General features: G+C 38.4%; 1 protein-coding gene and 2 non-coding genes across 3 annotated transcripts in view; 1 reads left to right on the forward strand and 2 right to left on the reverse strand.

Moving 5' to 3' along the window:
- mrps5 (mitochondrial ribosomal protein S5) overlaps positions 1–16,601 on the forward strand; it is a 33,435-nt gene extending 16,834 nt beyond the window's left edge. Inside the window, exons 7-12 of the mRNA XM_086258966.1 lie at positions 10,306–10,396; positions 11,031–11,077; positions 12,725–12,782; positions 14,624–14,686; positions 14,873–15,009; positions 16,009–16,601. Coding sequence (XP_086115092.1) covers positions 10,306–10,396; positions 11,031–11,077; positions 12,725–12,782; positions 14,624–14,686; positions 14,873–15,009; positions 16,009–16,233 — 621 coding nt within the window. The 3' untranslated portion in view covers positions 16,234–16,601. The remainder of the gene's footprint in view (positions 1–10,305; positions 10,397–11,030; positions 11,078–12,724; positions 12,783–14,623; positions 14,687–14,872; positions 15,010–16,008) is intronic.
- An 875-nt stretch (positions 16,602–17,476) lies between these two features.
- Positions 17,477–17,570, reverse strand: trnai-uau (transfer RNA isoleucine (anticodon UAU)). The gene is made up of 2 exons: positions 17,533–17,570; positions 17,477–17,512 (listed from the first exon to the last, which is right to left on the reverse strand). It is a non-coding gene; the product is annotated as a tRNA-Ile (tRNA).
- Positions 17,571–17,916: 346 nt separating this feature from the next.
- trnai-uau (transfer RNA isoleucine (anticodon UAU)) lies at positions 17,917–18,010 on the reverse strand. The gene is made up of 2 exons: positions 17,973–18,010; positions 17,917–17,952 (listed from the first exon to the last, which is right to left on the reverse strand). It is a non-coding gene; the product is annotated as a tRNA-Ile (tRNA).
- Positions 18,011–18,409: the final 399 nt, after the last annotated feature.

Consider the following 18,409-nt stretch of genomic DNA (forward strand, 5'->3'; position numbering starts at 1 on the left):
TGCACTGTTATCAGTATTTGCACACTATTTTATATTATTTTTTAAAGTCATTATTCAATACATTGTTATTGTTAACCCTTTAAAGCCGGTCAGAGCAGCATGCTCGTTCTGTGTAACTATTTTTAAATCCCTGTAGAACCTGTACCGCTAAGCTAGCACAATCAATTTTTCTCCATATGAAACCAGAGGAGTTGTACTTACATCTTATGCCATCAGCTTGTCCTAGGTCACGGTTTCCTTCCACATATAGCTTTGCAAAAATTGCATAAAAAGCGCTTGCAGGAACAAAAACATAATATTCCAGAAACAGGCTTTGCCGATCCGATCAGCTGTTCATAACACTTCCCACATTGAAAAAGACATCAACGGGAACTATCGCAAGTGACGTCATTTTCGCGGAAAATGTAGTTTTTTACTTGTAGGCCTTAGAACTCGAATTGCACTGCTGGAAATAGTTTATTTTGATGCACATGCACATTCTTTGCAAATTTGCATCATAGGTTTGTTTTTTTTGTTTTTCCTGCAGTGTATATAAAAATTTATGTATCTCCAAAAATAAAACTATGAAGACACTCAAAATAAATTTCCTGTGGTGGGAAACTATTTTTTGCAACTTTTTTGTATTTAAAGTTTTGAGGGATAAACCTCTTAAATTTCTCCAAGTAGAAATATATGTAAACAAAACAAAAACGATTTTCAATTTTTTTGTAGTTTATTGCACTTTTTTGCAATTAATGTAGTTACTATGGACTTAATACATACACATTTTTAAAATATAGGCTATAACAGTTGTATTGATGTATAGCAACTTGAAATGCTCCCACAAATGGCACTACAGCATGTAAAAAAAAAAATAATATAAGCTCTGGCGGACTTGGTTCTATGGTAGATCTTAAAGGGTTAAATAAATATCGTCAAATAATCGTGATCTCAATTTCAGTGAAAATAATCGTGATTATCATTTTTGCCATAATCGAGCAGCCCTACTGTAACATAATAAATCCAACAAAAATGTGGTATTAATATAGGGAAACTAGAAAGTTAAATATTAGATAAATATCAGTTAAATATCAAATAATACTACTGTAGAATGTTTACATGTTGTAAAGGATTTTATTTGTGCTTGTTAGTAATATGGAAAGGAGACTAGGCTTTATTGCCTTCACTTTAAGGTCCAAATATCTTTTGTGGCTCCATACAGACTTTTAGGCAAAAACTGTTCAAAATACGTCTTTTGGTTGCAAAGCAAAGGTTGCTTTGTCCTATGTTGACTAAAAGTAGTGACAAACCAGTGCTGAATTATCCCCTGACTGTACAGCTGCCCTCAGCTCATAGGCTCTTTTTAGTACACTATTTTGGTCTTCCTGCTGAAAACTGTACTACTATTGTTCAGTCTATCCACCCTGCCTTATTTTAGCCTGCAGCTCTTATGAAAAGCTCTGAAAAAGCCACTTTCATGTTAAGACTGGGCAGTTAATTTAATTTAATTTTTATTAATAAGGCTGGCTTACAAAAATTCCAAAAAATGAAGATAAAATGATCACTGCTGCCCCCCCGCTTCATACTCATCCGCCTCCCCAAGCAGTCAAAAAATAATTTGTGCTCGTATGTGAGGACATGCTATACAGAGAATCGTCAAATGAAAAATGTGCACCAAAATGCATCTAAATCATCTAATCCAGTACAATTACACTAAAAACTACAGCTTCAAAAATTCCCATTAAGTTAAAGCACACGGCTCTGGCACACTCAGTGTGATGAAGAATAGAGCTAGAGATGACGGAGAGCTGAGGTAACTGAAAAAAATGGAGAAGAGTCAGAGCGACGCAGACAAAAGTGATGTTCATGGCCTCTCTCCAAGTACAGCACACACTTGGACAAGACTCAGTGATTTCATTAACGGAGATGGAGTGTTGTCAGTGTCAGAAGAGGGTTTCTTTTTTGCTTTATACTCCCTGAAGTCAACAACCTTGAAAGTTTTGTTGAAAGTAAACTAAGAGTAGGCTGGATGAACTTTGTAGGAACTTTGAATTGGATTAGAGCTGTTTACTACACTGAACTGTCAAGGCATGTATTCATACTAATATCAAAAGTGAAATTCACAATAAAGAAGTCAAAAGCTACTAATGCAGGTTTATTTGTTTCTTAACACTACAACTACCAACGTTCTAAACCCCCAGAATCACTGCAACAGCACCAGTCTTCTAGCTGTAACTATGACTTTACGAAATAAGTACTTCAAACAAGAACTTTTGGGGGTTTTATTAGATTTACAAAGAGTTTGTGTGATTTCATATTATTTCATTACAGATCATAAAGTTGAAATATGTTTAAGAATCCACAAAGGAACAACAAACAACAATAACTAGAGAGTCAATAGAAAGTGAATGATATTTAGCAACTCCAAGGAATTACTGATATAATAACTACTGGTGATGCAAACAGAGAAGGATCCATGATAAAACCTTTAGGCAAATTACCAGTGAGAGTATACTGTTGAAAGTGAAGCAGGTCATTGCCTGTAACTTACTATACACCACACAGTTGGCCACAATAAAATAAGAAATGCATTTAAATAAATTAATTGCTGTAAAAGTCGATCAGTGAGTGTTTATTATGTTATCCGAGAGCCTTGTTCAATCTACAACACCACCCATCCTAGTGTGCAGCCTTCCTCAGCATTGACGTTCAACTCCAAAACCAATCCAATTTGGCTGCTCTGCACCACATTTCACTCTTTATTTGCTCAGATTAGTTCTCCACTCTCTGCGCTGTGCTCTGTTTGGCTTCTCTACATAGCCAGCAACCTGCTTGCTTCTTTATATGTTTCCAGTCACACACTCCCTCACCTACCCGACCCATTCATCTTTCTACCCATTTTCTTCCACTTATCCAATTAAGAATTGTGGTTGACTGTCCCTGCTACCATAGGGTGGGTGGAGGTGGGGTACACCCTGGACAGAGTGCCAGCCTGTCACAGGGTCAACACAGATAGACAGACAACCATTCATGCTCAATTTCACACCTACAGCCAGTTTAGAATCACCAGTAACCAAACCCCACTAGGTGTAAGTCTTTGGACTGTGGGAAGAAGCCAGAATACCCAGAGAGATTCAGTCAGTCGTGCAATAATTCTTCATTTTTTATTTTAACTGCACTCCACTATATATTTTCTATTAGTCACATCCAGAGTCATAATTAGCCAAAGCATTGGTGACATCTAGCTACCTCTAGGTTATTATATAGCAGCCTTCATGTACGAATCTCTGTAAACAATACATGTTGCTAGCCAACTGAGCATGCCACATTGTTGAGCGCAGCATTTCCCATTGATTTCTGTTGGGGTTAATATAACTCTGTTGGCAGTTCCTTTTTATCCCATGTGCTCCAAGATTAACTACATTATAAATAAACTCATTTTTAGAAAAAGTGGTGAAATGTTAGATGATGGAGTTTCATATAAATTGAGTGATTTTTAAAATGTAAATTAGTCAAAATGAACCTTTTGGCAGTTCTAGTATTTATTAGATTTGTGCTGGTGAAAGTTCAGCACTGTTATTTTCATTTACAGTTTAATATTTTCACAGAAATGACAATAAAGAAGATGAGATAATTTTGCATTTCTTCGGGTATTATTACATTTGAAAGTAAAAGCTTGCAGTCATACATCACCGAGTTATTTTAAAAGTTAATTTAGAGGAGTTAGATTCTTTTAATTGGGAACACGGTGTTCACTGAAGTTGACCCAGCAACACATAGTTTATTAAACCTCATCCAAAAGTTGGATGTTGAAGAATCCTTGGGGAACACATTTTTTATCAAATCTAATTTAAAATATTGCCTTCAGTTACTGGATCAATTAATATATCTCCAAGTGCATTTTAATCTCATGATGGTGGCTTGTATCTGAATCAACCATGATGCCAAGTTGTAGAGTAATACATAGTACAAATGAAAATGTTCTACATTAAGGAAATGAATAGGAAAGCAAATTTTTCACTCGCCCTATATGATCAATTTAATTTCCAAAAAATACTTTTACAGTTGAATGTGAATTAAGTCCTATTTTCGTCCCTTCAGTCTCACAAGCACAAACATGCATGTCTGAGTCATTTGCATGACTAACGCACAGTTCCCTACACTGTTATAAATGTTGTTTTCTTGCTAAGTCTTTAGACAGCAGTTTGTCATCTCATTTGAACACACATTAGTCCAGAAAGGGATTTTAACTCTTTCCTTTTCTCCTTCTCAGTCACAAATATCTGAAAGATTTTTTTTTTTAAATTAAACTTAGTGGAGAGGGGCCAAAGAAGAACTTGACACTTGTGCTATAATATTCAAATAGCCATCTACCATAGTGTATGACTGCACTCTCTTTTCACGATTAGTTATTTCATTATGTAAAAGAGCTGATTACCTTTCGCACCACTGTTAGAAAAAAACAGGCCTGTGAATCTAGCGTTTTGCTTCAGATATGGCCATCTGGCTCTCAACACATCACATGTCACAATTACACAAAGAAATCTAGCAGAGTTTAAATTATGCACCAGTATGACTAATTATGGCAATTGTAGCTATGCCTGAGCAAATAAAAGCTGTTAACTATTCACTTGTTGATATCTTTACTCAAGATACTCGAGAAAAAAAATGGTGTTTCTATGCAAGAGCAAGTCAGAGAAGGCATTTGTAGTCATGCAGTACCTTCTGGTTTCATGTGGTTAAAACTCGTCCCTTGTACTGCAGCATATAGACTGATGGAGACAGGAAAACGTGCAGCAACAGATTGAGAAAATAAGAGATTAAACAGAAGTGAGAGCGAGTTAGAAGCATCCTCCCACTGCCATGCTGTTGCTCATCCGGCAGAGAAAAACTCAGCCCATCTGCTCTGCTGTGAACACTCCTCAAAACTACTGCATCTTCACCTCAAATGACAAATGTAAAGCCCAGAACTCAACATCACTGGAGGCTTTTAGACACACTTCTAATTGAAACTGGCTGCGAACAGCCATAAGTCACGCTGAAACTTGAGAGTTAATAACTTGTTGGATTTTGATTTACAGAAACGCTTCATGTGCCATCTGGTCCGCACCTGGCATAAAGAGCAAGTTTCGTTACACACTTAAACTTGACAGTAAGGGAGGATATGTTGCTGCCTCCCTTTAAGACCTGCTGCCACATTGTGCAGAAAAAATGTCCATGCATTTATTACGGCATGTACTTTTTGGAGCATTATGTGTGTGCACCTTTGGTTTGTAAAGGCTAGTGCAGGGCAAAAAATATGTGAGGCATGTGGAGGTGTCGTTAAGTCACTGTTTTTGTGCATCCATGTGTTTGCATGTGTCCTTGGGGTTGTCTTTTCATTGTTTTGGTGTTTGCTTCTGCTCTGACCCCAATCCTTGTTCTGTGGCCCTGCAGTCATATTATAAACCCTTTACTGAAGTGTATGTTACGTAACGAGCGACGCTCAAGGCACATCTTGACTTTGAAGTTCCCTCTGCTGGAATTCAGCACTATTTTATCACTTGCGCTCTCTGACAGGGATAAAAGCCTCAAGGTGAACTGTTTTTTTGGAGGTGGTGTGGGGTTAGTCCAATGAAAGGGCGCTAGTGCAAGATCTATTCGCAGCTCATAGGAACAACATAAGGAAATGCATACAAGCAGGCAGGAAGTACTATTCATATTTCCAGGGATCAATGTCCTTCATTTCTGTGATGTTTTACCTCCCTTTCACAGTCACAGCTGAAGGTGTTTTGAATGCATTCTGTCAGAAACAAGTTGGTGCTATGTAGTGGCTCCTATAGACTTCCATTTCAAAGCGTTAGCTTGACTCATAAATACATTTTTCCCACCAGTCATGATATGCCCTTTAGCTAAATTCACTCTTTCAGTTTGCTGGTGTAGAGAGAGATGGAGAGACTCAGAGAAAGAGAGGTGGAGCATGAGGGGAGGCAGAGAGAAGCCCCTTGATGAGGCAGGCCAGGCAGGTCCTTCACTTGGGATTGAGTTGCATTCACTCGTATTGTAACAACTGTTTTTTTTGTTGCCACTTATCACTGGAGTATGGAATACATTTACATACTCAGACAATTTCACACTCGATTGGCTTGTTTTTTATTCAGTTTTTAGCTCATAATTATTATGGCTTGTTTTCATTTTGCGTTTTTTTTTTTCACTTTGTGTTTCTTTATGTTGTCTGTGGTTATCTTTATGTGAAATTCTAATACATAATATGTATTATCATGTATATATGTAGTATCATACCTTGATCTTTACCTAGCACAATGATAATCATGTACAGCCAAGTCTATAAGTATTTATACAGGGTACATAGTCCACCTTTTTGAGAGGCATGAAAGTCAGTGAAGAGTTGACCAGTATTTTGACCACATGAGGTTGGTTCCCTCATAATCTGGCAGATGAAAGAGCTGGAGTTGATTCCATGTGTTGAACTTAGGTAGTTATTCAGTTATTCAGATCAGCAACACCAAAACACCTTACAAGTGCTATAAAACTAAAAGTGCATGATGACATGAATCATTTCCCAGAGTTGTTTAAAGTCAATAACAAGAAGATTCAATTTGCCAGAAAACAGCTGAAAGAACTTGTAGTTCTTGGTGAACAAAGTCTTGTGACATATGAAGACATATGAAAACAAGATTAATTTGCACTAGAATGATGGGCTTATGAGCTGAAGAATACCACATCATTGTCAAATGTGGTGTAGGCAGTGTTGTTGCATAGGCATGCATGGCTGCAAGTGGAACCTGGGCATTCATGTGTATTGATGATAGCATAAGCATAATAATGACCCAAAGTACACAGCAAAAGCAACCCAAAAGCTCAAGGCAAAGAAATGAGATATTCCTCAATGACTTTCAAGCATGCATTAAATGAAGGCAGCTGTAGTAGGAGACTTTGCAGGGAGGAAACGCAGCATTTAGTGATGTCCATGGATTCTAGACTTCAGGCAATCATTGGCTCCAAAGGATTTTTTTCCAATTACATTTGCAAGTTTAATTTTGTGTCTCTGAAACTGCAGTAATAACAGTTAAACCACCTGAATTAAGCTTAAAATGCACTTCAGTCACGCCCAAATTCTTATGCTAACTCTGAGCCCTAACTCTGAGCCACAAGGTTTGAAGTTCTGGTTCTGGCTCCAACCTGAAAAGAAAACTTTACTATACTACACTCAGGCTGTGGTGGGAAATACTGTAAATGCATCAGTGTTTAATTGTTGGCTCTTTTATTGAACATTTTTCTTGTCTGTTTAAAATCAGCTGAATGAATTTTGTCCATTCACGTTCTTAGTTTTACATTTTTTGTACTATTATTGTTCCCCTCTCATTCACACTCGCACAAAATGAGCAAAGGAAGCTTTAATATTTGATTTTCTGCCTTTACTAGAGAATAAATAAATATTTGATGGGTGTTTTATTGCTGAATGTACAATCGCTTCTTCACTTATCTTTCCACCTCAGTAATATTTCTGTATTTGTGTGTATCGTTGAGGGAATACTTTTAAAGCAATATCCAACTGTGGAGTTGAAGAAATAACCACAGTGTTTCCACATCAATAAGACAGATACTAACACAAGTGCAACATGAACACCACAAACCACTGCCATACATAAGCAGCAAAGTAACACAAAGTGCCGCCAATGCTTAAACCAGTATTGAACTGTCAAAATACTGTACATAGATACACAGATTTTTCATATAGACCTTGTGTGTAAGCAGTTGTGTGACCTGTGTGTGTCTGTATGAGAATTGTCTTATAGTCAATATTTAAACCCCTCCAACTCAATACCTGTTATTGGAAATCACATCATAGCTATTATATGCTTAAAGCCACAGGAGTCATTGTTTTTTCATATGAACAGTGAATTATTGAGTGATTTCAATATGAAAGTGGATTTGGCAGTAGTGCCAAATTGCAGCTCTTCAGTATGTTAGCATCTTTTTTTGCTGCAGCAGACCCTTTTTTCAGTCATAAAGCTTTCCATAAGCGTTTGATGGACATATTCAGAGACAAGCTGGTGAACACAGTACAGCATCTAGCTAGTAATAAGTCAGATATTTTCCTCCTTTTGAATCCAAAAATGGCTTAAATGAGAGTTCCAGGAACCAGGTCTTAAACTAGACTCTAAAGTACCTGTTGTTCTATTTTTGCAGCTTGTTGTGGAGTTCAGTGGTAAAATGAGCTTTTAATTTAGAGTAATCCTAAATGAACATTTTATTAATGAAACATACTGTGAAAGGTGCTATGACAAAAAATATTTTCTAATTAGACCAAAAATATTTTCTAATTAGCACTATAATTATCTTAATTAAATTTGCTTAATGAACTAGTCGGGATCGCTGGTTATCACTTTTCACTGTGCCTCTTGGTTTTGAGCTGAATTTATTCCGTGTGCATTTATTGTAGTTCTTCTTGAGGCTTCTTTGAGTGTTGGTACTTTGCACATCTCTTATTAAGACAAAGATGCAGACACATCCGTTTTCAGATGTCACACACACAAATGGATGTTTCATCTCCACACATTCAGGCATTTCATCAGGATTTTTTGAGTCAGATTTTAGAACATTCACAACAAATAGATCTTTCACCATCTAATCATCATTTTTTCTTGTTCTTTGATTTTTAAATGGTCACTTAGTCTTGAGGAAGAATCGGTTAAACTTTGGTGGTCAAAGGTCAAGTTCAGTGTGATCTTACAGAGCATGTTTTTGACTATAATGCGAATACATTCACTTATTACAAGATTTCACACCAATGTCTAATAATATCAAGTAATGAAGTGATGACATTTTGTATGAAAAAGGTCAACTTCACTGTGTCGTCATAATGTTCCACAAGAGCTCTCGTCAGGCCATAATTCAGCATCATAACTGACACAGAATAGGAGGCTGTGACGTGATCGCACATTTGATGAGATATTGAATTGGTGACACTAATCCTCGGTCCCCACATATTAGATTCTTTGAATTTGAGAGTTGTCACTACATTTATATCTAGTCTAAACTGCAGCCTTACACGCTGGATCTGATTCTAGTTTCATTTGTTGTTGTTCTCTTTCTGTCCCTTGCCTTCTACCCTTCATCCGTCACCTCTTTTCCTCCCGCTCTTCTTTCAAACCTCTGTAGTGGATCTATGCTGCCCCCTGGTGTTTCAAAATCATATTGCCTAGAGTTGATCAGCCTGTGTGGATAGGATATGTGTGTGCTTCTGAGATAGATAGATGACTGCCGCTTTTTTTACATAACAGATCAATGAAAGTCACTTAAATCTGGGAAGGCATGCGGGTCTGGATTGACCACAAATGCACAACTAATAGCTTTGTTGTGGTGCTATAGCTGCAGATGTTTTACTCCACGCATTTGTTTTTGTCGGTTCATTAACTTGTCTGTTATTGACTTGAGCATAAAAGCCAAAATGCATAAAATCAAATGATACTACGCCGAAGTTATACAACAAATGCTTGTTTTCATTCATCTTTTGAGCTTTGGAAGTTAATCTGTGCCATAAAAACAGATGACAGTAGTTGGCTGATTTGTTGTCCTGATATTTGATCTCAGTATATAAATTAATCTCAGTATGTAATTGCAAGAGTTTATAATGAGCAATAACAGTTGTAACATATCATTATGTCATTATTATCTGCTGCTGCTTATCCAGAATGTGGCTGCAGCTGCAGCACACTAAGCAAAATAGCCAGCTGGACTGATCCTTGGCCACTTGCACCAGGCTAGAACGGATATAGAGTCCCTCCAGTATAAAAAGCCTCTCTAGGGAGGTTAGATGCGCAAATGTATTCAGCTGACTTCTTTTAATGCAAAGGAGCAGCATTACTGCTCTCACTCATCACTCCATAGCCCATGTGAGGAAAACTAATTATGACTTTCTGTGATCTCATTCCTTTTTCACTGCCCAGACCTCACAGGTAACGATGGGATGGTAGATGGGCTCATAAATTATGAGATTTGCTTTGCCTCTCAGCTCCCTCTGTCCCACCTAAGGTACTAGAACTGCTTCACTTGAGGTAGAAATTCTCTTCCAGACTGCAGGGTTGTTTGCCAGCAGAGGACTTCAGTTATAGAGTTGCTTATCCTCATTCCAGCTGTTTCATAATGGGCTACAGAAGGCTATACAGCATGCTGGAGCTCACAGCCAGCAGAACCACACTGACTGCAGCACGTCTGCAGAAAAATCTCACATTTTTATTTATGTTTATATTTGCAGTGTGTATGATATAATAGCTACACTAGAGCTCAAGATAGTGTTTGTTTATGATTGTTGTTTTGTAGGTGAAGAGTGTGTTCAACATGACAGCCAAAGAAGGCAGAAAGAGGTCCATCAGCTGCTTGGTCGCAGTGGGAAATGGCAACGGAGCCGCAGGTTTGAATCTCTAAAAAATAAATACATGAATGAATAAACTCTGGAAGCAACTTATGATGATAAATCCAATCTATTAAACGTTTTGTCCCTGATAATCACGTTTATTGAAAATGCAAGGTATTATAGTGTGAGGAAGAGAGATAAGAAACATAATTTAACATGTTTTGAATTCTGTAGACATGACACAGAGCCAAAATAGATTTTGACAGTTATTTTAATTGAGCTTTTCTAAAATGCCTCAGCCTCTGCCGATATGGGGAAGTGCAGGAAATGGGTTTGACACTTTTCATCCTCAAGCAGCAGCAAAAAAAAAGGGAAAACTGCTGACGAAACTCTGCATACTTTCCTGAAGCTCGCCTGCATTTAACCTCTTATTATAGAGTGTGTCACTGCTGCTTTTCGAAAACTTCATCATGTTATTGCTCATTAGCATAAAGACTCAGTCATTAGTTTAATAACACGGGAAAAGCATCACAAGCTGTGATTTCTTCAAGAGAATCTTGTTTAATTTTTAATGAATCATACTATGATGAATTTTACATTTTCTGTTACACTGAGCTTCACAAGCATCAGTGACTACTCAACACTCTGCACTCAGAGGTGTTTTAAGACCAATGTTCTTTCCTCCTTCCAGGCTTTGCTTTGGGGAAAGCAGCAGACAGGAACACGGCTCTGAGGAAGGTAAGACCACAAACCATATATCAGTGTAGCTTCAGATGCCGTTTATAGGTTTGGGACAGCTTAAGGTCACATATCCTGCAAGCGTTTTGTTAAATAACTGTCGACTGAGGTTTTCGACTGGTCTTGGCTAAAAAATATCTCCTAAACGAAAGATTTTGGAGATGTTATCGCGTCATCTGCTGGACGTCTATCATAGACTTTGTACCAGAAGGTTTTGAAAAGGATAAGCGACACATGAAAAGATTCAAATTTATGATTGACCTCGCATTCTGAAGCCGCTGAATAAGCATATACAAGTGACATCAGGGGGTGATGATTGTGTCAGTCCAGACAAGTGGCAAACACTCAGTGTGACAGAATCCACATCAGCATATGCAGAAATCTGATGTTATCATTTTAAAGTGAGCATCCAGTCTGTGTGTGTGAAGAGGACCTGTGCACGTAGCTATGTGATATCCCCGTGCTGGTGTCATTCCTGCATCATCATAATGATGTTGGTCCAGCATCAACACTGGAGCTGACCAATAGTGTTGTAATATTCTAGTTTTATAAAGTGGAGGAAAATGGGGAAAAAATGTCTTTATTCAATTATTCAGTTATTTTCTTCATGAATGTCTGCAAGATAACAAATATATTATCAAGTTAGGCTGGTGATAGCTTTTTGTTGTAGCATTAGCTAACTTGGCCAAACTTAACTGAAGGCTCAGGCAACATGATAGGTACACTGCAAGGTTGATACTGGAACCAAGATTGTTATGATGATGTAGAAACAAGACCAACACAGGGATATCAGATCTGATTACAACCATATAGTAAACTAGTCTCAATAAAATGTTGTTATATTTAAAAAAAAAACAAAAATAAACAACAAAACAAAAATGTGCATTTCCTTTCTTTATTGATATGATCATAGTTCTCACGTTGTAACAGACTGCCTGACCAGACCACTACGCTTCCCAGGAATAATATCTATAATAATAATGGATTGCATTTATATAGCGCTTTTCGAGACCCTCAAAGCGCTTTACAATTCCACTATTCATTCACTCTCACACACTAGTGGAGGCAGCTACAGTTGTAGCCACAGCTGCCCTGTGGCAGACTGGCAGAGGCGAGGCTGCCATCGGCCCCTCTGGCCATCACCAGTAGGTGAAGTGTCTTGCCCAAGGACACAATGACCGAGACTGTCCGAGCTCGGACCGGCAACCTTCCGATTACATGACGAACTGCCAACTCTTGAGCCACGATCACCCTATCTATCTATCTATCTAATCATCTACCATGCAAGTTTTTAACTTTTGACTAGGGAAATAACATTATATTTCAATATTGTTATATTTCAACAGTGTTTTCTGGGTAAGTGCTGTTGAAACCTGCAACATAAACAGGTTTTCAAATCAAATCAAGCTTGTTTAAATAGCACATTTAAACTCACTTTATTATGGTTATACATTAGATGATTAGGTGAGCTAAATGGCATCTAAAGAGACAAGACTCAAGACTTCCTTTGATGCGTTTCATTATGTTTATAATAAGGACTTTACTACATGGCCTTTTTCTACTAATAGTATTAATATATTTTCCTATATTAATGTAACTGCTGGATTTCAATCTGTGTGTCTTTTGTCATGTAACTCTTATTTGCAGGCCAAGAACAGAGCCATCCACTACTTGTACTATATAGAACGATACAATGACCACACCAGTAAGTGACTTTGAATCTTCGTTTGTCCTTTTGTTCTTCCTCTCTTCCTCCATAAAACTGCGGTCTGTTTATTCACATTTTAAATTTCCATCTGTTATTATATGCTTATGTTAACTTAGTATTACATGCCTGCCAGCCTTTGTCTCTGTAAACAGAATCTGATGAACACGATACAGAACAATCAAAATTTCATGCTTCATTCTACTTTGAAAAGGCTATCTGATTATAGCCTTAGTTGGGGGAGATTGCTGCATAAATTAATTTGCATGTTAACGAGGAAACTCATTTCCTGAAAATTGCTTTTACTTCTTAATGCCACGTATGCAGTATGCAAAGACAAGCATGATGGTGTGAAGAAGTTTAATTTAGTGTAAGTTCTTATGTAAGTATTAGAGGAGCATGGGTGAAGGGTTTAACTGAAGAAGACATGAGTACCAGGAAATTTAGAATTACATCTCCCTCTTCTCCCACTCTTCTCTGCATCACTTTCATTCAACGCCTTTATCTCCATGTACTCCTCTGATTCAACACTGTACCCTCCCATTACCTGCTGGTACTCATACAAAGGATATGATCTATAATATTCATTTGTAAAGAAAGGTTTGGGAGTTAAAATGCACTGCTTCTCCGTTCTAATTGTAAGACTTAATTTGGCTTCTTTGGCCTTCTTTGGAGAGCAGAGCCTGAGAGATTAATGAGCATGAGTCATCGGCCTCCACTGGCCCACCGGAGGAGAAAGTTAGCTTCCAGCTCTGGTCTAAAACCAGAAGAACTGCATGTGTGTCAGTGTCTTTGTGTGTGTGTGTATATCGTTGGTTCTGTATTTCAACCAGCTTGAATTGGAAACTGAGAAAATGTTTTTAGGCTCATGGAAAGATGATGCTGCCACATGCCAGCTCTCCCTATGTGTCCATCTGCAACCTGACAGTGTGACTCATTTGTTTACTTTCTTGTTTTGAATGTTATAATTGTATCAAAACTCCAATTATGCCTGGATAAATTTAACTTTCTGTCGCCTTTGTTGCTCCATCGCTCAAGTTTTATTTGCTGCAAGGTTTTAGCCAATCTGTTTGTCTGATACTCAGTGAGCTGCACTGATTTTACAGTGGCTACTGTTTGAATTTGAATTACTTTAAAGCCAGTAGCGAGTTTGGTTGTGTTTGATTTAGGTACATTTTCACCTTTGTTGTAAGAGACCAAAACATCCTGGGATGATATTACAGTCAATTCCCACACTCATTTTAACTGGTTTGAACTAGGGTAGACTTTTATTTCAGTGTTTCAGTTACTTAAGTATAGAAAAGTGTTTCCGATGTGGGAGTTAGCAAGATTTCTTTCTGCTCTGACTTTGTCACTTTGACAGAAAACAGCGGGACCTCTTTCAGCTGCTACAAATGAGCTCTCTCTACATGTGATCTGATTATTCTCCTCATCTACAATGTCCTGTGAAGTGTGTAAAAGCGCTTTAGCGCAAGAACAAGATTTTAACCTGAAGCTATAATACCGGCTTCATTCAGCAGCACACAGTTCCCTCTCAAGGACTGTGTGTCACTGAATAACTAATTAGCCACAGCTGCTGCAGTGAGCAGGCAATACTGGCATGTGGAAGGACATCTGGTGGGCAGGTAGAGAAACAGGAGACCTGAGGGAGAGCAGGGGAAAAGATGCATAACAAAACACAGGTGCTTTCATTCAGAAATGGCACAAAGCTTGTAAAAAAAAATAATTCAATTTTCTGGCATCATTTTGGTCTGATTATTATGTCTCAGTACAGCAGCTTGTTTTCTCTCTGCTCTGCAGCCAGTTAGTATAATTAAGCTGTTGTTCTTCTCTTCCAATAGTTTACCATGACATTGATTCCAAGTTTAAGAGGACGACGCTCTGCATGAAAAAACAAAGCAAAGGTATATTTCAGTTTCCAAAATGTCCTCTTTTATTGCACGATTTTCTAAAGTCTAAAAGAAAAAACTTTACATTTTCCACCAGCCTTAGTTGCAAGTACAGTTGACCTTTCAGCAGAAAGATACCTGTTTGCACATTCAGCAGCAGTTAAGATATCCGTGGTGTCCTGAAAATGTCTGTGTCTGCAGGTTACGGTCTGCACTGCCACAGGGCGGTCATCACTCTTTGCAAGCTGATCGGTATAAAAGACATGTATTGCAAAGTAGAGGGATCAGTCAATCTCCTGAACATCACCCGGGCTCTCTTCACCGGATTAGCCAGTCAGGTAAGAAATGTTTGGGGGCGTTTTCACAAATTGGTTTTATGGTTTTGGAAAAGCATACAGGTTTTAGCAGGAACATAAACTTTCATGAAAGCATAAGAGCTCAGATTCTTATTAGCTTTCTTAATTTTATAAAGATCATTTTTGCCATTTGTTACTCCACTGTAACAATAAAGAGAAAGAGAGAGCAAACATGGGGAAAGAGAGCAGTGGATGCAGCAGGCTTGCAGTAAAGGTCTCTGATGGAACTGGACACTCACTGCTGATGTCATTTGCACCATATCAGGTGGCCTTCTGAATGCTGAAAACACAATAGTGACATATTATCACCTTGTAAGTACAGCTAACCTCCCAGCAAATGGATGCCTGTTTAGACAGGGATTGTATTTGTGTCCACCTGAGTAATGTTACTGCAACATTACCTCCACCTGTAGCTTTTTCTCAGTTTATCCCTGAGGGGAAATATCTGGCTTCTTAATAATTCTGGCCAACTAATCTTATTTTACTTTCAGTTATAATTTGGGGCTTCAGTGGTGATGAAAACAAGACATTTGAGATGAAGCAGTTATTGCATTTATTTTTCCAATAGTTTTCTTGTTATGTTTTCTGTTATAAATCCAGCACATTTTCTAAATGGCTGTTTCACCCGAGCTCTCTCAGTGCAGCTGTAGGTATCATTATTTTGCTCTTCACAGTCTGAACCTAACTTCTCTTTCTTTTGCTATCTCCACTTCACTGGTCTTCGGTCAAAATATATTTAGATTTCAAGCAACTTTTTAACTATAAAAATGTGATGCTTTAAAACTTTATGAAAATAATGTTTAAAAAATTGTCTAAATATTGCTGAAAATACTCATTTGGATTTTATTTCCCAAGTCACTAACTTTGTAGTTCCAAAAACTAAAAGTTTATGGAAAAAGTTTATATTATAGAAGCTGCTAAGTTCATAGCCCCAATAGCAGTTTCCATATAAAAATGTCTACCTCTTCTGTTTCTCCGTAGGAAACCCACCAGACTCTGGCTGACAAGAAGCAGCTCCATGTTGTAGAGTTTCAGTCGCAGCGTGGCCTTCTGCCCATGGTGGTGGCGAGTCCCAAAGACGGCGCACGACCCAACCCAGAGTCAGAGGATGAGATTCCCAACACCCGGCTGCACTGGGATGACGTACGAGCTGCACAGGGGTTGAAACGCTCGATCTGGGCAGGTGTCAAACGCACCATCTGGTAATGCGTGGGAAGGCTGATGCTTGGATAAGACCAAAGGAGACTTGAGTGGACTGAAGGAAACCAATAGTGTCAAATGGATTATCTGACTTGTTTTTTTTCTAGTAACAGTATGTGTGGAACTTGTTTGCTAGAATTTTGGTTTTTGTTAACGTCTCAAAATGTGATGGACTCTGTTTGTAAGAGTCCTCAACTGAGGACTAAAGTTCAGTGCTTTTCAGTATAACACCAACTTCATTGTCCATATCAAACCTATGATACTGATGCAGTCAATGTTACAGCAGAAGAAATATTTTACATTCTGACTCTTGAGAATTAATTTTGAACTGTTGCAAAACGTGCTAATAATAAATTTTAAATCTATTAAAGTCATTGGGGGTTTTGTCCTTTTTGCTTTGGATATATTTAGTAATGCATGAAATTCCTGATTAGCTGAGGCTGATGGATACCTCTTATGTTTTACTGCAACTATGGAGCAAAGAAATTGAAAAGTGTTGAACAAAGGTTATATTTTTGTCACTTTTGATGTCCGTTGGGCAACAGTGCACAGTAATATATATTAATGATAAAAAATAATGATAACCGCATGTTCACCACGAAACCTACAATCTAAGTGCCACCTTGTAGTCATAGTAGCAACTTGTCATGTATAACAAAGCCACTCCCTAAAGCATACCTGTCTTTCTTTTTCTTTAAATGGAGTCAATGATTTGCAAAGTTAAAATGGTCATATTCTTAGAACTACAGATATAGGTAGTGATAACCAGGTGATATAAACTGAGCTGCAAAGTTTAAACTAGGGTTAGATTGAACAAAGTAATTCCAGAAATCCTGACTCATTTTGCAAACAGAGGAGTCGCCTACTGCTGGCTGCCATTGTCTCGGTAGTCAGATTTTTACACAGTTGATTCCTAAATGCAAGTTTAATCTTTTATAAAGCTGAACATTTCACTAGCTAGGACAACATCCTCGGTAACAATGGGGAATGAGGAAGTGTGAACTGGTGCTGCGGTTTGGGGAAGGCCTCGAAGGAGACTGGTGACGGCTCCCGGGCCCAACAGATCCCCATGTACTAACGAGAAATGAATGAAGGAAAGTAAGAGAGGGGAAAATGGGGGGGGGGGGGGGGGAACAGCAGGTATTTGAAAAGGGGGTGTCAAGGAGGAGTGGTCCCACTCCTGAAATTCAGATGACATTTCCACTAAAAAGGTCTGTGCCTCAGCAATTCAAAGACCATGAAGTCAAGATGCTCCAGGTGAGGCTTGAACTCACAACCTCGGCATTGCTCTACAAAGTACTGTCTTATAAGTACCGCGCGCTGACCGATTGCGCCACTGGAGCTTGTGTGCTTGAGGCATTAGTCAAGTCTAGATTCCGACGTCTTCTTACAACTCAAGTCACTGCTGGCTTCACTTTTTTGACCCAAAACCTCAGACGTTACTGAATGTAGCTTCCAGGTTGATAAAGCCAATACATAAGCAGCGACCTTTTTTACATCAGTTTTAGGGGTTATTTTGTTTTGTTTGGGGGGGTGAGGGGGTGGGGGAGGTATGCAACCAAGATGACGACAGTTCAAAGCGAAGCTCTCATCGAGTCTTTCTTTAACACTAGTGATGCCTGTTCTTATCGATACCTGGACCTAAAAAGAGCTCAGATTTCTATCAGAGGAACTACCAAAGAACACATTTGCTCCAGGTGAGGCTTGAACTCACAACCTCGGCATCGCTCTACAGTGCACTGTCTTATAAGTACCACGCGCTGACCGATTGCGCCACTGGAGCTTGTGTGCTTGGTGTGCTAGTTATGTCAAGACATTCTTACCAGAGGATTCAACACTGGCTATTAGAGACCGTTGCCAACAACAACAACAAAAATGCCCATGCATGCGCCCATCTTTGTAAGATCAGGTGTTTTTGTTTAGTTTTTTTTTTTTTTTCTTGCAACCAAGATGACAACAGCAAAAACCACAGGGTCCATCTTTTACACTGATAATGTCACTGGCTTCACTTTTTAAACCCTAAACCAAAAAATAAAAAATAAATAAACATTGGAAAAGTCAATGCAATTTGCCCTCCCTTGTCATATAAGTTTTTTTACAACCAAGATTGCAAAAAATGAAAGCAGTGCCGTCTCAGTATTCCTTCTTTAACAGTGGTGATGCCTAAGTGCAAGAGGAATCT

The sequence above is a fragment of the Aulonocara sp. 'chitande type north' Nkhata Bay genome, linkage group LG13, assembly GCF_057382095.1.
Source record: "Aulonocara sp. 'chitande type north' Nkhata Bay isolate Kocher_YH1m ecotype deep benthic linkage group LG13, A_spYH_male_GT1.1, whole genome shotgun sequence".
Taxonomy (NCBI): Eukaryota; Metazoa; Chordata; class Actinopteri; order Cichliformes; family Cichlidae; genus Aulonocara; species Aulonocara sp. 'chitande type north' Nkhata Bay.